The sequence below is a fragment of the Zophobas morio genome, unplaced genomic scaffold, assembly GCF_036711695.1.
Source record: "Zophobas morio isolate AGI-343-1 ecotype UQ-CSIRO unplaced genomic scaffold, CSIRO_AGI_Zmor_V1 ptg000030l, whole genome shotgun sequence".
Lineage (NCBI taxonomy): Eukaryota > Metazoa > Arthropoda > Insecta > Coleoptera > Tenebrionidae > Zophobas > Zophobas morio.
The window spans coordinates 4,632,860-4,658,175 of record NW_026972135.1 but is presented as its reverse complement, the minus strand read 5'-3'; the positions used below and the strand labels follow the sequence as shown (position 1 = coordinate 4,658,175).

The 25,316-nt window shown below is 30.6% G+C and overlaps 1 protein-coding gene and 1 long non-coding RNA gene across 2 annotated transcripts in view; one reads left to right on the top strand and one right to left on the bottom strand.

Annotated features, from left to right (window-relative positions):
- The window catches only part of LOC135139000 (uncharacterized), a 37,218-nt gene that overhangs the window by 3,239 nt on the left and 8,663 nt on the right, over positions 1-25,316 (top strand). The window lies entirely within an intron of this gene.
- Positions 7,139-25,316, bottom strand: part of LOC135138995 (polycomb group protein Psc-like) — a 28,403-nt gene continuing 10,225 nt past the window's right edge. Inside the window, exons 4-5 of the mRNA XM_064069057.1 lie at positions 13,364-13,985; positions 7,139-8,233 (exon numbers count right to left, since the gene is read on the bottom strand). Of these exons, the coding sequence (XP_063925127.1) occupies positions 7,715-8,233; positions 13,364-13,985 (1,141 nt within the window). The 3' untranslated portion in view covers positions 7,139-7,714. The remainder of the gene's footprint in view (positions 8,234-13,363; positions 13,986-25,316) is intronic.

The following is a 25,316-nucleotide window of genomic DNA, read 5'->3' as shown; positions in this document are numbered from 1 at the left end:
CATTAACTACAACTTTAATATTTGTCAAGCTGAAATATCATGCTGTCAGTTTATGATATTATACTGGAATTTTCTATCATTATGCCCTTAGAGGGTTATTTAATCTCCACTTTTAAGATTAAATTGATGTTTTCTTTCTAATGATGAATGCTATGACTTATGTTGTACATGTTACGTTTATTAGTTCTAGAAAATATCTAGTTTAACTGGATTTGCTGTGATGATTTTGGATTTCCTTTGTTTTCTTGTTGATTTATCGTTAATTGCTCATTGATTTCCTCTTGATTTCTCGTTGGTTTCCTCTTGATTTCCTTTTGATTTCCTTTGATTTCCTGTGATTTCCTTTGCGTGTACAATTGATTTCCTCTGCGGTTTACCCGTCGTTGTGGGTATTGCTGGTTGTCTACAAATAGAATAACTTTGCTTGGGAAAAATGTTTAAAATAAACTTTAGCTATTATCCGTTCACGCTCTTTATATAGTAGGGTTGGCAATGAAAATCTAGTGAGTTTGTTGGTATTCGATGCAGAAGAATAAAAATTCCCTGAACTTGTTTCGTTAGGTTATGTTTTATTAAATTAAAGGTTAAAAAATATGCCAGAAATATAAACACTGTTGCCGATATTTTCAGTTTTCAGTAGCAATGACCAAGTTAACGGTATCCATTTCTTAGAAAGCATCTATTGTTATATATTTTATTTTTCATTTATATTGAGAATGCCCACTAATTTTTTTTATTTTGCGTTTAAATTTTTTGTTGGTTTTCCTGCAGCGTATAGTCCGCCCTCGCCTATAGTCCGCCCTCGCATATAGTCCGCACCCGGCGTCAGGGAAAACAACGTATAGTCCGGGGACTATACGCGCAATTTTAGGGTAATTTTAATGTTCGAGATAATTATTATATTATTCAAACACAATTTAGACACTGTAGAGCAAACAAGGCTTATCAAGCCCGTCGATTAGTTTATTCGTCTAAATGTATTGTTAATACCGTTTTCAAATTACACCAAATTTGAAAAATCGAAAACTTAATAATTGAAAAATTGAAACATTTTAAATGAAAAAAATCGGTAAACCGAAAAATTGAAACATCTATAAATCGAGAAATTGAACAATCTAAAAATTAAACAATTTAAAAATGGAAGAATTGGAAAACCAAAAAATCTAAACCGAGAACTTGAAAAATCGAATAATCGAGAAATCAAAACATCAAGGAAAACAAAAAAATTAACGGAAAATCTAGAACTTAAAAATTGATAAATTAAAATACTTATCGAAAAATTGAAAAACCGAGAAATCGAAATATCAAAAAATGGAAAAATTGAAGAACCGAAACATTGCAAAATCTCAGAACTGAAATCTTGAAAAACTGAAAAATGGAAAGAAAATTGAAGAATCGGAAAAGTGAAATAATCGAAAACTGAAACATTGAAAAATCCAGAAATCGAGAAATTGAAAAATCACAATTGAAGAAAGAATTGAAAAATCAAGAAATAGAGAAATGGGAAAATCAAAAAATCAGTTAATCGAAAAATTGAAAAATTGAAAAATTTAGAAACGTCAAAAATTGAAAACTGAAAAATAAAAAAAATTAAAAATCGTAAAACTGAAATATCGTAACGTCAATAAATTGAAAAACTGAAAATTTTTGAAAAAAAAATCATATCAAAAACTAAAAATTCAAAAAGTCGAGAAATTGAACAATCAAAAAATCAAAACATTGAAATCCCAGTAAGTTGATAAATAGGAAAATTTAAAAAAAAAATTTTTTTAATCCAAGAATTAAACAACAAAAAAATGTAAGCCTGAAAACTCAGAAAATTGAATGATCGAGAACAAAAATTCTAAAATTTAAAAATTCGACAAATTGAAAAATCATGGAACTGAAAAGTCGAAAAGTCGATAGTGAGAAATCTAAAAACCTAAAACTTTAAAAACTGAAAAATTAAAATATCGAAAAATTTAAAAACCGAGAAAACAATATCAAAAATTTGAAAAATTGAAGAAACGAAATATTGCAAAATTCCAAAGCTGAAATATTGAAAAACCTAGAAATGGAAGGAAAATTAAAGAATCGAAACAGTGAAAAAATCCCAAACTGAAACATTGAAAAATTGAGAAATGGAGAAATGGGAAAATCAAAAAAATTGGTCTAAAGAGTTTAGACAGTACTTCCCTTGCTATCGGAAACGTGACGACTGCATTCCTATTATTTTTTTTTCACATTAGATTTGAAAGCATTCGGTTTTGTAGTTCCTGATTAAATCAATAAAATAAATTTGCGCATTCATTAAATTTTTTGAGTCTCCCTGTATATCCGAATCCAAAAAATATGAATGGAATGATAAATTACAAGAAGGGACTCATCATATTTTGTAAATTTTAAATAGGATTATAAGGCAAACTTTTGAGCTGATGTCATCAATTTTTTGGAAGGGATAAGCAAATATATTTTGACTAAAAATTTTTTTTGAGAAAATTATCTTTGAATTTAGACCAAATTGAAATAGACACTAGGCAACAGGCACATTTGGGCAAAAGAAAGAGAAATTAGGGTTACGGCTTCAAATTTTGGACGTATTTACAAACCTAGACCGACTACAGCAATAGCTAAAACTGTGGAGTCTCTGTTGTACAATACATTTAGAGGTAATAGTCATACATAATATGGACAGCAAAGTGAGGAAAAAGCTGTCAAGTGTTTTTAAATAAATAAAAATATAAAAACTGAACGGTGTGGCTTGTTTATTTCAAAACAATTTCCTTACTTGGCTGCTAGTCCAGACAGGGTTCTAGAGGATAGGAGTGCATTAGTCGAAATTAAATGCCCTTCAAAATCGCAAGATTTGTCTCCCGAAGAAGCGGTTAGAAAAAAAAAATGAAATTTTGTACATTGACAGACAGAGAATTGAAACTAAAAAAAATCATGATTACTACTTTCAAGTCCAGGGACAAATGCTTGTTACGGGTATTTCACAAATTTATTTTGTTGTATGGACACCCAAAGGAATAAATATAGGAAAAAATTATAAAGACGAAGAAATATGTAAAAAGATCGCAGATAAACTTGGCAGATTTTATTTTGGCGCATTATTGCCCGAAATAATTGATTTAAGAAGAAAGAGGAACCTGCCTTTGCGAGAGATTTTTTTAAAATAAATAAAATTTGTTTCTATTTTTTTATGTACTTTAATAATTTATTAGGAGTACATTTTTCATCACTAAGACTTGCATATTTTTAGTATAAATATATTTTGAAAATGATCTCTCGGCAAATGAAAACATATACGAGCACTTTTTTCGAGTAAACAAAGAAGGGAGAAGTTACTGGGCTTAGAGCTTTTTAAAAACACCTCCTTTCTGGGATAAGTAGTAGAGACACTTAGCTTCTTATACGTGTTAAACAAAAGCTGTATTTTATATATTTTTTATTATTATTATAAATATGTTTATTAGTTTTATTAATTAACAAAGCAAAATATATATTAACTAGCAGTTACCCGCAGCTCCGCTTGCGTGGATTTCGCAATTAGGACATATTATTTTTCATCCCTTGATTTATTTTTTGATTTCAATTTTATTACTTTTTAAGTTTGTGCAGTCTTCATTAATAACAATATATAAAAGTGTTTATCATCGGGCTGACTGATCCATCAACGTACCTACTGGAGCTAGAAATACGAAATTTGGACAGAAAGTTCCTTCGTAATGTAAACAACCATTACCCCTAGGTGGCTGAAATAAGGACTGAAAGTTTGGAGTTAACAGTTCCGTGAATTTTTAAATAGGGGGGGGGGGGGGAGTGAAACAACGCTATTTTATAACATAGGAGTATAATACAGTGCGTGCGTGGCTATATGCATTTCCATGTTAAATATTATACCCCATGTTAACTTATGTTTGAGTAAAGATTCAGAGCTGAAATTTTTATTGGATGTAATTTGGGTTATCTTTTGTCGATTTTATTAAAAGTCATGTTTTAAATTAAAGGATATTTCTTTGAAAAAGTTAAAATATTTGGATATTTTTGTCGCTAATGGCTGTAGGCAGCCATGTAAAAACAAACGTTTACCTGACCTATCTAACTTGGTTGTAAATTTGATATTATTCTGTATTTAATAAACTTTCGTTGTGCCTATAAAAGTATGTCATAGCTAATCTCTCTGATATAGTCTCTGTTTTGTATGACTTCTTCACGTCTTACAGGCTGAGGTAAACCATAGTACTCTAAACATTGTCTTCCTAAAGACAGCACTGTGGATGGAAATCAGACACTTGTTGTACACTTCATTTATAATCTGAACACTCTCTTGACACTCTGACTGAACTTGACAAACCCAAAGCTTTGCATGATGACTGGCATATGGAATAAACGACACTATCAATAGTTTTTAAATCCGAGAATTATGTTAGCCCTCTCATTGCGTGAAGAAGAGGATCAAGGTAGAAACATTCGGCGTTATTAGGGTGAACGGTGTACACTGTACCCAAAGCTTGATCTCTTTTGACTCCCGGCCCACCATCAACATTGTTTTCACGTTTTCATCTCCCAAATTTGGTACTTTTCCATAGTATGAAGGTACTTCAACATAAAGAAGGATTTTTGCAGAATTATCCGTTTTGCAAAGCTCAAAACATGATAGAGGAGTAGTTTTCTGTGAATTATTTAACTTTTCAGTTACATTATTAAAGTCGATAGGATTAAAATAGACAGCAGGCCATTTTCCAAGTGCATGCGAGATGAAAAACCGCTGTAAATTGTTCATGTATAGGAAAGGCCAGGATTCTCCAGTTGCTAATATATCGACCACTTTCATATAATTTGACTTCATCATTGTCATTTTCAAGACCAAATAATCCTGGTTGGATCCTTTATTACCATATTTGCATATATATTTAAAAGATTTTATAGAGTTACAATACTCTATGTTGATGTGAGCAGCAAAAGTTCAAGACAAAACTGGATTGTACGATACCACCCATCTGTTATCTAGGGTTACACCATGGAATTCAACCGTGAATCCACCATCCGCGGGACCTCTTCGCCGGTATTGAGGGTAGCTGTCATCGCCTGTTTGGGTTTCTTTCAGGAGAATTCAAGGAAATTTTTTGCTACAGCTGCCTCCTTTCATACACGGGAACACAAAATTAGAATACTTGGAGAGAAATACTCTGACAATTCGTGATATAAAACCGACCGCAGACCACGTTCGCGTCGCAGTCGCTTACCCGGTGACGTCGCGTCGCGCCCTCCCTATTTCTATACAACTTCTTAAATTTCGAAGGCTTACGACTGATTTTTCCAAAAATCCTACTACGTCTAATATGCGAAAAAGATATTTAACTACTTATTTTAAACTTTGATTTTTAACCACGTTTGGATTAATATTTAACTTCTCCTGTTTCTCACATTTCCACCCAAATTATATTCCGTTGGGGATGAATATCAAAAAAAAATTAAAATCAGTCAAGACAATTTTACATGATTACCGAATTTCAAGTAACAAGTGTGTTGGAGGGTATTAATACAACATTTCAAGTAAAAATCGCCAAACAAATATTTTTTCTCATATAAACTTTGCTACCTCATTTGATCTTCTTAGGGGTAGAATCTCAAAAACAGCTGAAATACGCGTTCCATTATTTGTGTTGAAGAGCATTAATATCAAGTTCCACGCAAAAATTTACAACAGAAATATTTTTCCCATACACAATTAGTTACCACTTTTCACCCCTTTAGGGGTTGAATCTTGTAAAATTCTGAAATACGTGTTTCATTATATGTGTTGAAGAGCATTAATACCAAGTTCCACGGGAAAATATACAACAGAAGTAGTTTTCCCGTACAAATTTAGCCACCACTTTTTACCCCCTTAGGGGTTGAATTTCGGAAAATGGTGAAATACGTGTTTCGTTGTTTGTGTTGAAAAACATTAATACCAAGTTTCACGTAAATATTAACAACAGAAGTGGTTAGAAAATAGTCTTCCTGTACAAACTTTTCCACCCCTTCCCACCCTTTTAGGGGTGGAATTTCCCAAGTTCCTTCCTTAGTGGATGTTTACATCACAAAAGGAAACTACTGTCCAAATTTCATGTTTCTAGCTTCAGTAGTTTAGGCTCTGCGTTGATGAATCAGTCAGTCAGGACAAACAATTTTATATGTATAGACAATACTATTACAATGAATTTTTAGTAATCATGTGTATTGAATTCAGGATCCTGAGTGGAGTAAAAATATTATAGTTCCCCAGTTTTAATTCGGTTTTATGATAGTACCTCATTGCGTAAAAGTTAATTTCCTTAACAATAGATTGCTACGGCCGGTCCTGGCGGCTTTGTATAAAACTGAGTTCCTTGCCATAAATTAGAAAAATCAGCCGAGAACTCTTAACAATCAGCTTATGGTAGAGCAGCGATAAGGGTTTTACCTGGAAAGTCGCTTCCGTAAATTTTAGTGGCGCTCCTATCGGCAAAGTACTGAACTAACGGCTCAAATTCTGTCGAATTGATACCCATTTTTTTTCAATAATTGTTAGTTTTTGTTAAAAACTCTGCTAACCAATAGATCATTAATTTTCCTCTGATATTCCAGTTAAAATTATTCGACGTATTTTGCATTAATTTGTGGTATATTTTGATTTTAATAAACACATTATTATTTAAACAAATTGTACCACTAACAAACATTTAATGACTCTGCGCCCTGTAAAAAGTGATGTTTTATCCATGTGCGAATTTTCAAGCGATTCTATGATCGTTATGACTCAAAAAACTTGAAAAGAAAACATACAATGGTGCTTTTTTTACGATATTTCTCAGCCATATTTTTTTAGTTGATTGAACTGGTCTCTGCGCTCTAGAATATGAAAAAAGCTGCAGTTTGATGTATGATACATCTATATTAATATCATTTTTTCATACAAAAAACCAAAAAAATATTATATCTCGTCTAGCGGGTCCCCTTAAGAAAAAATATCAAAGCCGACTTTACTATCTAAAGATCGTGAATGAATAATAATAGATTTAGTTCTCCAACTCAAGCTCTTAAATGACTCAGAAATTTCCAAGACTTGATTAAAACTTTCATTTTCTTCCTTTACGTGGAGTCGGGTCTCCAGTACCCCTAAATAAAACACTTTATAAAACTATAAATATTTTTATTAAATCATCTGTGCTCTGATATTTACAATGTACAATAAAATCTTCATCTTCATAACTGAAATATTAAAAATGTCTTAAACTATATTAATATTTATATAAAAATCCAAAACAGGTATTTATAAACAAGCTGTATGCGCCACAAAAGTCCATATTTTGTATAAATGAAAACTGAAAACTCGACGAAATAACAAGTGGAATAAAATCACAGCCGTCGAAAGTTTGACTCTTTAAACAGAAAATTTCCAAACTCAAAACCCGCAATCGAAAATCAACGAATTTTGCCTCCCTCACCCCCCACCCAGAATTGAACGACTACAAAATATGAACAACATTCCGACACCGACCCGTTTACAAACACTCTTAAAGTAATAATAATCAAGAAAAAAACCACTTCTACTAAACTATGTATAAAGCAGAGTATTATCCTTAAAAAGAGACAGGAGATTTTTCCTATTGGTGTTTCTTTTAATCTACGGTGTGAATCAGCAAAAGGCACCTATCAGCCGATAAACGAAAAAATTAGGCACTTTCCGACTCGAAGATTGCACCATTCACTTCTTCTCTTCCTTCTTCTTCTTCTCCTCCGCCTCCTGGCTCGCCGCCTTTTCCTCGCTCTTCGCCACTTCCCCGTTCGTATTCGAGTTACTCTTCTCTTTCTCCTTCTCCTTCGCGCTCTCGCTCTCCTCCTTCTTCTTGCTGGTTTGATTGTCGTCACTCTTACTTTCCGCCTTGCTCGGTTCTTTTTGCTTCTCTTTCTCTTTCGCGGTCGTGGATTCCTTCGGCGGCGGGGGCGGCGTCGGTGCCGCCTTCGGTTTCTCTTCTTGTTTCGTTTCGGACGCTGATTTATTGACAGCTGCCTCGTTTTTGATTTCTTTTACCCTGTTTTGCGTTAGTTTCTCGACGGCGTTCTGAAGGCTCTTCTCGTTCTTGCCCGTCGACTCTTTGCTGCTCTTCTTAGGTGCCGGTTGAGGTTTGAAACTGGAGGAGTTGGTCGTTGTGGTACTGCTGCCTAACGTCCGAGAAGAGGTCTGAATACCCAGCGGATCCGAAGTTGGTAGTTTGAGGGGGGGCTGCAAAAGTAGCAGTTTTTAGATTATTTTAAGAGCCACCATTGGCCCGGAAATGACCGGCATTCAGGCAAGACTTCTATCACTACGGGTAATAAAACCAAGAAATTATTCGCATTGATTACATAGATTAATAAAAACTTTCGAGATCATAGTTTTTCGGTTTTGCAATTTTTCGATGTCACAATTTTTCATTTTTCGATTTTTCAGTTTCCCAGTTATTAATTTTTGAATTTTTCACTTCTTGCTTTTTCTCAATTTTTCAAGTTCTTGATTTTTCATTTATCATTTTCCCGAATTTTTAAATTTAATTGTATCGATTTTATATCCTAATTTGTTGTTTCCCCAATTTTTGAATTTCCAATTATCCGACTTTCCGATTTCTTTAATTTTGAATATTTCGATTTTACAATACATTTTTCGATTTTTAAGTTTCTCAATTCTTAATCTTTCGATTTTTCAATTTATTGTTTCTTCAATTTTTCAAGTTCTTTATTTCCAATTTTTAAATTTTTCAAGGTTTTCATTTAATAGTTTTTCGTTTTTTCATTTTTGTTTTTTAAATTTTACAAATTTTGCAACATTTCCAGCTTTTTTATTTAAACTGAAAATTGAAAAACTAAAAATTGGCAAAAACTGAAAGGTCGAATAACAGAAAAAACGAAAATTGGAAAAAAAATTAATCGCATCGAAAAACTTGAAAACCCAAAAACTGGAAAAATACTCGCTGAAAAAAGAAAACTTCGAAAACCAAAATACTGAAAAACCGAAAAATTAAAAAAAAATTGCAAATCCTTGAACTAAAGAATCGAAAAATTGAATAAATCAGAAATCGCAAAATCTAAACTTTAAAAAACCCAAAAACCGAGAAATTGAATCAAAAATTTTATAAATGGAGAATTCAAGATATATCGAAAAATTAAATCGAAAAGTCGAAAAATTGAATCGAAAAGTCGAAAAATCGGAAATTTAAAATATCAAAAAAAAAGAAAATTAAAATAAAAAAACTGAGAAATTAAAAATCGAAGAATTGAAAAACTGAAAAATTCAAACATCGAAAAGTCCAGAAATCGACAAATAGGAAAATCAAAAATTCAAAAAGTTGACAAATCAAAAAATCGAAAAGTCGAAAAAACATTGAAAAATAAAAAAATTGAAAAATCGTAAACCCCAAATACCGAAAAATCGAAAAATAAAAAAATTGAGAAAGCGAAAATTTGAAAAATCGAAAGATCGAGAAATTGGAACATCAAAAAACAGAAAACTGAAAAATTTAAAATCGAAAAATCGAAAGTCGAAAATTTAAAAACTTGAAAAATTAAAAACCAAACCAGGAGAATCCGAAGAACTGAAGAACAACGGGAAATGAAAAAATTGTAAATCAAAAAAAAATAAAAAAATCGAAAAAGCCGGAAAAATTGAAAAATCAAAAAGTCGAAAAATCTGAAAAATCGAATAACAAAAAAATTGAAGAACCGAAAAATTGAAAAGTCGAAAAATTAAGAAAACGAAACGTCAACAAATTGAAAAGATCTAAAATTTAAAATACCGAAAAATAAAACATCAAAAAACTGACTCATCGAGAAATTGAAGCATCAAAATATAGAAAATGGAAAAATTGAAAATCGAAAAACGTAAAATTTCAAGGTCGAAAATTTAAAAACTTTAAAAACCACACCAGGAAAATCGAAGAACTGAAAGAACGAGAAATCAAAAAATTTGACATTAAAAAAAATTAAAAATCCCAAAAAATTGAGAAATTAAAAAGTCGAAAAACCTGAAAAATCGAAGAATAAAAAAATTCAAGAATTGAAAAATTAAGAAAACGAAACGTAGAGAAATCGAAAAATCTAAAATTTCGGAAATCAAAAAATTGAAAAATTAAAAGTCGAAGATTTAAAAATTCGAAAAATTGAGAAACAGAATAGAAGAACTGAAACGTCGTGAAATTGCAAAATCTAAAATTTAAAAAATCCAAAAACCCAGAAATTGAATAATCGTGAAATCGAAGAAAAGTCGAAAAATCGATTACTCGAGAAATTGCGAATTTTAAAAAATCGAAAAATAAAAAAATTGAGAAAACTAAAATTTGAAAATATCGAAAGAAATTGAAATATCAAAATAAGAAAAAATCGAAAAATGTAAAATTTGAAAAATTAAAAAATTGAAGAATCGAGAAATCGAAAAATCGAAAGTCCAAAATTTAAAAATTTTAAAAATTAAAAACCTGAAAATCCAAGAACTAAAAACGAGAAATCAAAAAATTTAAAATTAAAAAATCAAAAAATCGAAAAATCTCGGAAAACTGAGAAATCGAAAAGTCGAAAAACCTGAAAAATCGAATAATAAAAAAAATCGAAGAATTGAAAAGTCCAAAAATTGAGAAATCGAAACGTCGAGAAATCGAAAAATCTACTATTTAAAATATCGAAAAATAAAGTATCGAAAAAATGACTAATCCAGAAATTGATGCATCAAAAAATCGAAAAATTGAATAATTTAAAATTGAAAAATCTAAAATTTCAGAAATAAAAAAAGAATTGAAAAATCGAAGTCGAAAATTTAAAAATTCGAAAAATTGAAAAACAGTACGATGGAAAAACTGAAACGTCGAGAAATCGCAAAATCTAAAATTTAAAAAAACCAAAAACCGAGAAATTGAAGAATCAAAATTTTGAAAAATCGAGAAATCGAAATATCAAAAAATCGAAAAATTGAATAATTGAGAAATCTAAAAGTCGAAAAATAGGAAATTTAAAAAGTCAAAAAAAATAAAAATCAATAAACCCGGAAATTTATCAAAAATTCGAAAAGTCGAAAAATCGAAAAATGAAAAAATTGAAAAGTCGAATCGATTAAGCAAGAAATCCGAGTAATCGAAGACTTAGAAATGCCAAAATTTAAAAAATTGCAACATTGAAGAATCAGGAATTTGAAAAATCGAAAGATCCAGAAATTAGAACATCAAAAAACAGAAAATTGAAACATTTAAAATCGAAAAACGTAAAATTTCAAAAATTAAAACATTTGAAAAATTAAAAACCAAACCAGAAAAATCGAAGAACTGAAACAGCGAGAAATCAAAAAATCCAAAATTAAAAAATCAACAAATCCAGAAAAACCTGAAAAATCGAACAATGAAAGAATTGAAATTCTGAAAAGTCGAAAAATTAAGAAAGCGAAACGTCGAAAAATCATAAATACGAAAATAAAGAAATCGAGAAATGGAAAAATAAAAAAATTGAAAAGTCGAAAAATCGGAAATTTAAAAAGTCAAAAATAAACAAATTAAAAAACCCGGAAATTGATCAAAAATTCGAAAAGTCGAAAAATCGAAAAATGAAAAAATTAAAGTCGAAAAATCGATTAAGCGAAAAATTGAGAATTCTAAAAACCGACAAATCGAAAACTTAGAAATGCCAAAATTTAAAAAATTGCAACATTGAAGAATCAGGAATTTGAAAAATCGAAAGATTGAGAAGTTAGAACATCAAAAAACAGAAAATTAAAACACTTAAAATCGAAAAACGTAAAATTTCAAAAATTTAAAAATTTGAAAAATTAAAATCCAAACCAGGAATATCGAAGAACTGAAGCAACTAGAAATCAAAAAATTTAAAATTAAAAAAATCAACAAATCCCGAAAAATTGAGAAATCAAAAAGTCGAAAAACCTGAAAAATCGAATAATAAAAGAATTGAAAAATTGAAAAGTCGAAAAATTGAGAAAGCGAAACGTCGAACAGCCGAAAAATCGTAAATACGAAAATCAAATAATCGAGAAATGGAAAAATAAAAAAAATTGAAAAGTCGAAAAATCAGAAATTTAAAACATCAAAAAAATTTAAAAAACTCAGAAATTAAAAAATTGAAGAATTGAAAAATGAAAAGCGAAAACTCTAGAAATCGAGAAATAAGAAAATCGAAAATTCGATTAATCGAGAAATTGAAAATTCCAAAAACCGACAAATCGAAAACTTAGAAATTACAAAATTTAAAAAATTGGATCAGAAAATTAAAAAATCGTAATCCCGAAATACCGAAAAATAGAAAAATAAAAAAATTGAGAAAGCGAAAATTTGAAATAGCGTAAGATCGAGAAATTGGAACATAAATAAATGAAAAATTTATAATCGAAAAAGGTAAAATTTCAAAAATTAAAAAATTGAAGAATCGAGAAATCGAAAGTCGAAAATTTAAAAATTTGAAAAATTAAAAACCAAACCAAGAAAATGGAAGAACTGAAACAACGAGAAATAAAAAATCTACAATTAAAAAAATATAAAAATCGAATAATAAAAGAATTGAAAACTTGAAAAGTCAAAAAATCGAGAAATGGAAAACTAAAAAAATCGAAAAATCGGAAATTTAAAAAATCTATTACTATTATTATTACATATTTAAAAAGGGAACTTGAAAAATTGCAAATCAAAAGTTGAAGAAACGAAAAATTAAAAAATCAAAAGATTGGAAATTCGAAAAATGTTTACATTGAAAAGAAAAAACAAACCCAGAACATTGAAAAAACGAAAAATGAAAAAATTAAAGACAAATTGCAAATCGGAAAATTGAAAAATTAAATTTGAAAACTCATTAAATTGAAGAAACGAAAAATTTTAATTGAAGAAACAAAAAATTAAAGAATCGATAATTTTAAAAATTAAAAATTGCAAAATCTAAATATTGAAACATTCAAAAGTTCGAAAATCTAAAAATTTAAAAATTTAAACTCGAAAACTTGAAAAATTTCCAATCGAAAAACTGAAGAAACAAAAAAAATGAAAAATCGATCGAAGATTTGAAAAATGTAAGTCAAAAAAGCTGGGGAGTGTTATTTACGCCACTTATTTTAAGTTTATAGAGATTATCACAAAAAAAATGGTATTTTTTTTATAATTTTTCAAAGGAGCGGGATTTGTTGGGCTATCCTTCGGGGCGAGGGAAGTTCTATCGAAATAATAATAACTTCATTATCTCGACAATTGCTACAATTATTTTAGAATAACGTTGGCGCGGATGTGAATGTCCATCAGAATATGTTTGAAAATGAATTTAAATTTGTCTTCTATTTCATTTTGGAAATTTACGTGGAATTTATTATTGTTCCTGTTATTATTTTAAATTTAATTATTACCTGTGGACTATGCGGCTGCGGCATGCCCCCCAATTTCGGACTCGTCGGACCCGCCAGGTCGAAATTCTTCCTCTGGTTCAACTCCATACTCAAGCCCGGCGGCGGAAACGGTAACCTCTGCCCGTAGAACAGATTGTGGTACGCCGCCATTACCCTCGGGTCGTACGGAGGAAAGCCCGGGGGCCCCGTGGGATACAAGAACTGGTTCGGGCTGACGGTGGGCGACGCCAGGTTCGGGATGAACGGGTTCGACGGCGTGAAGTTCAAGTTGAGCTTGTCCCGTTTCGTCGGCGGCGACGACGGCACCTTCGTCGACGTCGTCTTCGGCGAGTGCGGACTCTTCGGCGATTTGCGCTCGCCCTTCGGCGAGTTCTGCAGTTTGAGTGGGTTGAAGATCGACACCGAGCTCGTGTTGATCTTCAGGTCGCTGGAGTTGCTCAGCGACGTGGTCTCGGGGGCCTTCTCCGATATGGGTTTGAGGGTCTTCGGGTCGATCTTCACGATGGAGTGCTTCTTGATTTCGCCCTTGGGGGGCGGCTCCGGGGGTTTTTCTTTCTCTTTTTCCGGGCTGACGTGGACTTGGTACATGGGTTTGACGCCGGAGGCGGGGTTGCCTAAGTACCTGAGAAGAAAAATATTTTTCAATTTAACGGATAATTTTTCCAATAGCATGAATCAATGAAAATTTATAACTGAGTCAATAAAAAGAAAACAAACGTTCAAATTTTAAAAAATTCTCTTAGCAACTTTTATTTTCAAATTATAGATAAATTCCAGGACATTTCTGCTAGGTCTTTCATTGCCTTTTCATCACTGAGGGATTAGAAAAAGTTTTCAAAGAACTCAATGTGTTGGTAAATAAAATCATTGGTAATATTGTGATTGCAATGAATATTACGAAGAATAGTGTTCGTTCAACACAGATGCTGGTCCTACAGTATATAGCGCAGTCAGTTCCTGAATTTAATACTTTTGATCAGAGATATACACCTACACAGGTAGTTGCCAAAACACGTGGAAATTTTCAGAAAAATAAAGTAAAACCATATATCTAAAGTTTATTGTAATTTTACTTTGGCAATTTTTCAATTTGCCGGACCACAGCATGATTCAATAAAAATTAGCAACTTACTGTCTCCCTTCATAATTGAGTCAAAAAGAATTCTAATTAAAAAAAAATCTTCGAATCTTTTACTTTCAAAAAGATAAATTCGACAAGGAAATTTTTGCCAGACCTTAGAAAATGTTTTCAAAGAACTCGGTCTATTGGCGAATTAAATAATTGGTAATATTATTACTACAATTATTATTAAGAAGAATTGAGTGTTCAACGCAGATGCTGGTCCTACAACATATAGCGCAGTCAGTCCCTGAATTTAATACTTTTCATCAGAGATATACATCTATACAAGTAGTTGCCAAAACGCGTGCAAATTTTCAGAAAAATAAAGAAAAACGTATGTATATCTAAAGTTTATTGTAATTTTATTTTGGCAATTTTTCAATTTGACGGATAATTTTCACAACAGCATGATTCAATTAAAATTAGCAACTTGCTGCCTCCCTTCATAATTGAGTCAAAAAGAGTTCTAATTAAAAAAAAATCTTCGAATCTTTTACTTTCAAAAAGATCAATTCGACAAGGAAATTTTTGCCAGAACTTAGAAAATGTTTTCAAAGAACTCGGTCTATTGGCGAATTAAATAATTGGTAATATTATTACTACAATGATTATTAAGAAGAATAGAGTGTTCAGCGCAGATGCTGGTCCTACAATATATAGCGCAGTCAGTCCCTGAATTTAATACTTTTCATCAGAGATATACACCTATACAGGTAGCTGCCAAAACCCGTGGAAATTTTCAGAAAAATAAAGTAAAACTATAGATCTAAAGTTTATTGTAATTTTATTTTGGCAATTTTTCAATTTGACGGATGATTTTCGCAACAGAATGATTCAATTAAAATTAGCAACTTACTGTCTCCCTTCATAATTGAGTCAAAAAGAGTTCTAATTAAAAAAATATCTTCGAATCTTTTACTTTCAAAAAGATAAATTCGACAAGGAAATTTTTGCCAGACCTTAGAAAATGTTATCAAAGAACTCGGTCTATTGGCGAATTAAATAATTGGAAATATTATTACTACAATGAATATTAAGAAGAATAGAGTGTTCAACGCAGATGCTGGTCCTACAACATATAGCGCAGTCAGTCCCTGAATTTAATACTTTTCATCGGAGATATACATCTATACAAGTAGTTGCCAAAACGCGTGCAAATTTTCAGAAAAATAAAGTAAAACTGTAGATCTAAAGTTTATTGTAATTTTATTTTGGTAATTTTTCAATTTGACGGATAATTTTCGCAACAGCATGATTCAATAAAAATTAACAACTTACTGTCTCCCTTCATAATTGAGTCAAAAGGAGTTCGAATTAAAAAAAAATCTTCGAATTTTTTACTTTCAAAAAGATATATTCGACAAGGAAATTTTTGCCAGACCTTAGAAAATGTTTTCAAAGAACTCGGTCTATTGGCGAATTAAATAATTGGTAATATTATTACTACAATGATTATTAAGAAGAATAGAGTGTTCAACGCAGATGCTGGTCCTACAACATATAGCGCAGTCAGTCCCTGAATTTAATACTTTTCATCAGAGATATACATATATACAAGTAGTTGCCAAACCGCGTGCAAATTTTCAGAAAAATAAAGTAAAACTATAGATCTAAAGTTTATTGTAATTTTATTTTGGCAATTTTTCAATTTGACGGATAATTTTCACAACAGCATGATTCAATTAAAATTAGCAACTTGCTGCCTCCCTTCATAATTGAGTCAAAAAGAGTTCTAATTAAAAAAAAAATCTTCGAATCTTTTACTTTCAAAAAGATCAATTCGACAAGGAAATTTTTGCCAGAACTTAGAAAATGTTTTCAAAGAACTCGGTCTATTGGCGAATTAAATAATTGGTAATATTATTACTACAATGATTATTAAGAAGAATAGAGTGTTCAGCGCAGATGCTGGTCCTACAATATATAGCGCAGTCAGTCCCTGAATTTAATACTTTTCATCAGAGATATACACCTATACAGGTAGCTCCCAAAACCCGTGGAAATTTTCAGAAAAATAAAGTAAAACTATAGATCTAAAGTTTATTGTAATTTTATTTTGGCAATTTTTCAATTTGACGGATGATTTTCGCAACAGAATGATTCAATTAAAATTAGCAACTTACTGTCTCCCTTCATAATTGAGTCAAAAAGAGTTCTAATTAAAAAAATATCTTCGAATCTTTTACTTTCAAAAAGATAAATTCGACAAGGAAATTTTTGCCAGACCTTAGAAAATGTTATCAAAGAACTCGGTCTATTGGCGAATTAAATAATTGGAAATATTATTACTACAATGAATATTAAGAAGAATAGAGTGTTCAACGCAGATGCTGGTCCTACAACATATAGCGCAGTCAGTCCCTGAATTTAATACTTTTCATCGGAGATATACATCTATACAAGTAGTTGCCAAAACGCGTGCAAATTTTCAGAAAAATAAAGTAAAACTGTAGATCTAAAGTTTATTGTAATTTTATTTTGGTAATTTTTCAATTTGACGGATAATTTTCGCAACAGCATGATTCAATAAAAATTAACAACTTACTGTCTCCCTTCATAATTGAGTCAAAAGGAGTTCGAATTAAAAAAAAATCTTCGAATTTTTTACTTTCAAAAAGATATATTCGACAAGGAAATTTTTGCCAGACCTTAGAAAATGTTTTCAAAGAACTCGGTCTATTGGCGAATTAAATAATTGGTAATATTATTACTACAATGATTATTAAGAAGAATAGAGTGTTCAACGCAGATGCTGGTCCTACAACATATAGCGCAGTCAGTCCCTGAATTTAATACTTTTCATCAGAGATATACATATATACAAGTAGTTGCCAAACCGCGTGCAAATTTTCAGAAAAATAAAGTAAAACTATAGATCTAAAGTTTATTGTAATTTTATTTTGGCAATTTTTCAATTTGACGGATAATTTTCACAACAGCATGATTCAATTAAAATTAGCAACTTGCTGCCTCCCTTCATAATTGAGTCAAAAAGAGTTCTAATTAAAAAAAAAATCTTCGAATCTTTTACTTTCAAAAAGATCAATTCGACAAGGAAATTTTTGCCAGAACTTAGAAAATGTTTTCAAAGAACTCGGTCTATTGGCGAATTAAATAATTGGTAATATTATTACTACAATGATTATTAAGAAGAATAGAGTGTTCAGCGCAGATGCTGGTCCTACAATATATAGCGCAGTCAGTCCCTGAATTTAATACTTTTCATCAGAGATATACACCTATACAGGTAGCTCCCAAAACCCGTGGAAATTTTCAGAAAAATAAAGTAAAACTATAGATCTAAAGTTTATTGTAATTTTATTTTGGCAATTTTTCAATTTGACGGATGATTTTCGCAACAGAATGATTCAATTAAAATTAGCAACTTACTGTCTCCCTTCATAATTGAGTCAAAAAGAGTTCTAATTAAAAAAATATCTTCGAATCTTTTACTTTCAAAAAGATAAATTCGACAAGGAAATTTTTGCCAGACCTTAGAAAATGTTATCAAAGAACTCGGTCTATTGGCGAATTAAATAATTGGAAATATTATTACTACAATGAATATTAAGAAGAATAGAGTGTTCAACGCAGATGCTGGTCCTACAACATATAGCGCAGTCAGTCCCTGAATTTAATACTTTTCATCGGAGATATACATCTATACAAGTAGTTGCCAAAACGCGTGCAAATTTTCAGAAAAATAAAGTAAAACTGTAGATCTAAAGTTTATTGTAATTTTATTTTGGTAATTTTTCAATTTGACGGATAATTTTCGCAACAGCATGATTCAATAAAAATTAACAACTTACTGTCTCCCTTCATAATTGAGTCAAAAGGAGTTCGAATTAAAAAAAAATCTTCGAATTTTTTACTTTCAAAAAGATATATTCGACAAGGAAATTTTTGCCAGACCTTAGAAAATGTTTTCAAAGAACTCGGTCTATTGGCGAATTAAATAATTGGTAATATTATTACTACAATGATTATTAAGAAGAATAGAGTGTTCAACGCAGATGCTGGTCCTACAACATATAGCGCAGTCAGTCCCTGAATTTAATACTTTTCATCAGAGATATACATATATACAAGTAGTTGCCAAACCGCGTGCAAATTTTCAGAAAAATAAAGTAAAACTATAGATCTAAAGTTTATTGTAATTTTATTTTGGCAATTTTTCAATTTGACGGATAATTTTCACAACAGCATGATTCAATTAAAATTAGCAACTTGCTGCCTCCCTTCATAATTGAGTCAAAAAGAGTTCTAATTAAAAAAAAAATCTTCGAATCTTTTACTTTCAAAAAGATCAATTCGACAAGGAAATTTTTGCCAGAACTTAGAAAATGTTTTCAAAGAACTCGGTCTATTGGCGAATTAAATAATTGGTAATATTATTACTACAATGATTATTAAGAAGAATAGAGTGTTCAGCGCAGATGCTGGTCCTACAATATATAGCGCAGTCAGTCCCTGAATTTAATACTTTTCATCAGAGATATACACCTATACAGGTAGCTCCCAAAACCCGTGGAAATTTTCAGAAAAATAAAGTAAAACTATAGATCTAAAGTTTATTGTAATTTTATTTTGGCAATTTTTCAATTTGACGGATGATTTTCGCAACAGAATGATTCAATTAAAATTAGCAACTTACTGTCTCCCTTCATAATTGAGTCAAAAAGAGTTCTAATTAAAAAAATATCTTCGAATCTTTTACTTTCAAAAAGATAAATTCGACAAGGAAATTTTTGCCAGACCTTAGAAAATGTTATCAAAGAACTCGGTCTATTGGCGAATTAAATAATTGGAAATATTATTACTACAATGAATATTAAGAAGAATAGAGTGTTCAACGCAGATGCTGGTCCTACAACATATAGCGCAGTCAGTCCCTGAATTTAATACTTTTCATCGGAGATATACATCTATACAAGTAGTTGCCAAAACGCGTGCAAATTTTCAGAAAAATAAAGTAAAACTGTAGATCTAAAGTTTATTGTAATTTTATTTTGGTAATTTTTCAATTTGACGGATAATTTTCGCAACAGCATGATTCAATAAAAATTAACAACTTACTGTCTCCCTTCATAATTGAGTCAAAAGGAGTTCGAATTAAAAAAAAATCTTCGAATTTTTTACTTTCAAAAAGATATATTCGACAAGGAAATTTTTGCCAGACCTTAGAAAATGTTTTCAAAGAACTCGGTCTATTGGCGAATTAAATAATTGGTAATATTATTACTACAATGATTATTAAGAAGAATAGAGTGTTCAACGCAGATGCTGGTCCTACAACATATAGCGCAGTCAGTCCCTGAATTTAATACTTTTCATCAGAGATATACATATATACAAGTAGTTGCCAAACCGCGTGCAAATTTTCAGAAAAATAAAGTAAAACTATAGATCTAAAGTTTATTGTAATTTTATTTTGGCAATTTTTCAATTTGACGGATAATTTTCACAACAGCATGATTCAATTAAAATTAGCAACTTGCTGCCTCCCTTCATAATTGAGTCAAAAAGAGTTCTAATTAAAAAAAAAATCTTCGAATCTTTTACTTTCAAAAAGATCAATTCGACAAGGAAATTTTTGCCAGAACTTAGAAAATGTTTTCAAAGAACTCGGTCTATTGGCGAATTAAATAATTGGTAATATTATTACTACAATGATTATTAAGAAGAATAGAGTGTTCAGCGCAGATGCTGGTCCTACAATATATAGCGCAGTCAGTCCCTGAATTTAATACTTTTCATCAGAGATATACACCTATACAGGTAGCTCCCAAAACCCGTGGAAATTTTCAGAAAAATAAAGTAAAACTATAGATCTAAAGTTTATTGTAATTTTATTTTGGCAATTTTTCAATTTGACGGATGATTTTCGCAACAGAATGATTCAATTAAAATTAGCAACTTACTGTCTCCCTTCATAATTGAGTCAAAAAGAGTTCTAATTAAAAAAATATCTTCGAATCTTTTACTTTCAAAAAGATAAATTCGACAAGGAAATTTTTGCCAGACCTTAGAAAATGTTATCAAAGAACTCGGTCTATTGGCGAATTAAATAATTGGAAATATTATTACTACAATGAATATTAAGAAGAATAGAGTGTTCAACGCAGATGCTGGTCCTACAACATATAGCGCAGTCAGTCCCTGAATTTAATACTTTTCATCGGAGATATACATCTATACAAGTAGTTGCCAAAACGCGTGCAAATTTTCAGAAAAATAAAGTAAAACTGTAGATCTAAAGTTTATTGTAATTTTATTTTGGTAATTTTTCAATTTGACGGATAATTTTCGCAACAGCATGATTCAATAAAAATTAACAACTTACTGTCTCCCTTCATAATTGAGTCAAAAGGAGTTCGAATTAAAAAAAAATCTTCGAATTTTTTACTTTCAAAAAGATATATTCGACAAGGAAATTTTTGCCAGACCTTAGAAAATGTTTTCAAAGAACTCGGTCTATTGGCGAATTAAATAATTGGTAATATTATTACTACAATGATTATTAAGAAGAATAGAGTGTTCAACGCAGATGCTGGTCCTACAACATATAGCGCAGTCAGTCCCTGAATTTAATACTCTTCATTAGAGATATACACCTATGCAGGTAGTTGCCAAAACGCGTGGAAATTTTCAGAAAAATAAAGTAAAACTAGATATCTAAAGTTAATTGTAATTTTATTTTGTCAATTTTTCAATCTGACGGATAATTTTCACAACAGCATGATTCAATAAAAATTAACAACTTACTGTCTCCCTTCATAATTGAGTCAAAAGGAGTTCGAATTAAAAAAAAATCTTCGAATCTTTTACTTTCAAAAAGATAAATTCGACAAGGAAATTTTTGCCAGACCTTAGAAAATGTTTTCAAAGAACTCGGTCTATTGGCGAATTAAATAATTGGTAATATTATTACTATAATGATTATTAAGAAGAATAGAGTGTTCAACGCAGATGCTGGTCCTACAACATATAGCGCAGTCAGTCCCTGAATTTAATACTTTTCATCAGAGCTATACATCTATACAAGTAGTTGCCGAAACGCGTGGAAATTTTCAGAAAAATAAAGTAAAACTATTGATCTAAAGTTTATTGTAATTTTATTTTGGCAATTTTTCAATTTGACGGATAATTTTCACAACAGCATGATTCAATAAAAATTAACAACTTACTGTCTCCCTTCATAATTGAGTCAAAAAGAATTATAATTAAAAAAAATCTTCGAATTTTTTACTTTCAAAAAGATAAATTCGACAAGGAAATTTTTGCCAGACCTTAGAAAATGTTTTCAAAGAACTCGTTCTATTGGCGAATTAAATAATTGGTAATATTATTACTATAATGATTATTAAGAAGAATAGAGTGTTCAACGCAGATGCTGGTCCTACAACATATAGCGCAGTCAGTCCCTGAATTTAATACTTTTCATCAGAGATATACATCTATACAAGTAGTTGCCAAAACGCGTGCAAATTTTCAGAAAAATAAAGTAAAACTATAGATCTAAAGTTTATTGTAATTTTATTTTGGTAATTTTTCAATTTGACGGATAATTTTCACAACACATTATTCAATAAAAATCAGCAACTTACTGTCTCCCTTCATAATTGAGTCAAAAAGAGTTCTAATTAAAAAAAAATCTTGGAATCTTTTACTTTCAAAAAGATAAATTCGACAAGGAAATTTTTGCCAGACCTTAGAAAATGTTTTCAAAAAACTCGGTCTATTGGTAAATTAAATCATTGGTAATATTATTACTACAATGATTATTAAGAAGCATAGAGTGTTCAACGCAGATGCTGGTCCTACAATATGTAGCGCAGTCAGTCCCTGAATTTAATACTTTTCATCAGAGATAAACACCTACACAAGTAGTTGCCAAAACGTGTGCAAATTTTCAGAAAAATAAAGTAAAACTATAGATCTAAAGTTTATTGTAATTTTATTTTGGCAATTTTTCAATTTGACGGATGATTTTCGCAACAGCATGATTCAATAAAAAGGAACAACTTACTGTCTCCTTTCATTATTGATTCAAAAAGATTTCTAATAAAAAAAAATATCTTAGAATCTATTACTTTCAAAAAGATAAATCCGACAAGGAAATTTTTGCCAGACCTTAGAAAATGTTTTTAAAGAACTCGGTCTATTGGCGAATTAAATCATTGGTAATATTATTCCTATAATGATTATCAAGAAGAATCGAGTGTTCGACGCAGATGCTGGTCCTACAATTTGTAGCGCAGTCAATCCCCGAATTTAATACTTTTCATTAAAGATATACACCTACACAGTAGTTGTCAAAACGCGTGGAAATTTTCATAAAAATAAAGTAAAACTATGTATCTAAAGTTTATTGTTTGACGGGTAATTTTCACTACAACATGATTCAATAAAAATTAGCAACTTACTGTATCCCTTTGCCAGACCTTAGAAAATGTTTTCAAAGAACTTGGACTATTGGCACATAAAATCATTGCTATTATTATTATTACTAATAATTTAGAAAAACAGAGTGTTCAACGCAGATGCTGGTCTTACATATAAATTACACAGTCCGTCCCTGAATTTAATTAATACTTTTCATCAGCGATGAACACCTAAGTAGGTAGCTGCCAAAAGGTGTAGAAATTTGCAACGAAATAATGTAAAACTACATATCCTTAACACGTTGAAAAAAACTCCTTGTAATTTTGTTTAACAATTTTTCAATTCAAAGGATAGTTTTTACAACAGCATGAATCAATAAAAGTGACCAACTCACTGTCTTCTTTCATAATTGAGCCAATAAAAAAACCTTCAAATTAAAAAAAATATTTTCAAATTTTCCATTTTCAAAAAGATAAACTCAAGGAAATTTCTGCCACACCTTAGAAAAAGTTTTCAAAGTACTCAATCTATTAGCACATAAAATCATTGCTATTATTATTATTACTACGATTATTTAGAAGAACAGAGTGTTCAACGCAGATGTTGGTCCTACATATAAATAGCGCAATCCGCCCCTGAATTTAATACTTTTCATCAGAGATAAACGTCTAAATGGGTAGCTGCCAAAAGGCGCGGAAATTTGCAACAAAATAATGTAAAATTACACATCCTTAACACGCTGAATAAATTTTATTGTAATTTTGTTCGGTAAATTTTTCAACTCAACGGATAATTTCTGCAACAGCATAAATCAATAAAAGTGGGCAACTCACTGTCCCCTTTCATAATTGAGTCAAAAAAATCTTCAAATTAAAAAAAAAAAACAAAGATCTTCGAATTTTCAATTTTCAAATAGATAAACTCGACGAAATTTCTGCCAGACCTTAACTCAGTCTGTTGGCACATAAAATGATTGCCATTATTATTATCACTACGACTATTTAGAAGAACAGAGTGTTCAACGCAGATGCTGGTCCTACATATAAATAGCGCAGTCCGTCCCTGAATTTAATACTTTTCGTCAGAAATTAAGAATAGGTAGCTGCCAAAAGGCGTGGAAATTTGCAACAAAATAATGTAAAACTACACATCCTTAACACGCTGAATAAAGTTTATTGTAATTTTGTTCTGTCAATTTTTCAACTCAACGCATAATTTCTACAACAGCATAAATCAAAAAAAGTCGGCAACTCACTCTTGCCTTTTATAATTGAGGAAAAAAAAAATCTTCAAATTAAAAAAACAAAGATCTTCCAATTTTCAAATAGATAAACTCGACGAAATTTTCGCCAAACCTTAGAAAAAGTTTTCAAAGAACTCAGTCTGTTGGCACATAAAATCATTCCCATTATTATTACTACTACGATTATTTAGAAGAACAGAGTGTTCAACGCAGATGCTGGTCCTACATATAAATAGCGCAGTCCGTCCCTGAATTAAATACTTTTCATCAGAGATAAACACCTAAATAGGTAGCTGCCAAAAGGGGCGGAAATTTGCAACAAAATAATGTAAAACTACATATCCTTAACACGCTGAATAGAGTTTATTGTAATTTTGTTCTGTCAATTTTTCAACTCAACGGATCATTGCTACAACAGCATAAATCAATAAAAGTGGGCAACTCACTGTCGTCTTTCATAATCGAGTCAACAAAAAAAAACTTTCAAATTAAAAAAAGATCTACGAATTTTCCATTTTCAAAAATATAAACCGAGGACATTTTTGCCAGACTTTAGAAAAAGTGTTCAAAAAAACTCAGTCTGTTGGCATATAAAATCATTATTGTTACTATTATTATTACTAAAATTATTTATAAGAATAGAGTGTTCAACGCAGATGCTGGTCACTGAATTTAATACTTTTTAGTTTGCCAATTTTTCAACTCAACGGATAATTTTTACAACAACATGAATCAATAAAAGTGGGCAACTCACTGTCTCCTTTCTTAATTGAGTTAATAAAAAAAACCGTTGAAATAAAAAAAAAGATGTTCAAATTTTCCATTTTCAAAATCATAAACCCGAGGGCATTTTTACCAAACTTTAGAGAAAGTTTTCAAAGAGCTCCGTTTTTTGCAAATAAAGTCATCAATACAGTGTTCAACGCAGATGCTGGTTCTGGAGGTTGGCAGTCGCCAAACCCCGTACACGATCGTATTTTTCTATTGTAAAATGAATTTATTGATTTTATGTCAAGATTTGTTAATCTAGTTAATACTCGATAAAAAGCTATTTTCCTGAATACAACCGTGATATTTATATAAATTTCTACATTGGAGGTTGTTGAGGCATTGTTGCAAAATGCAAATTTTCAAAACTGAAATTACTATCTTAAGGCACTTGACAAAATCTATATTCTTAAGTTGAACATACACAACTT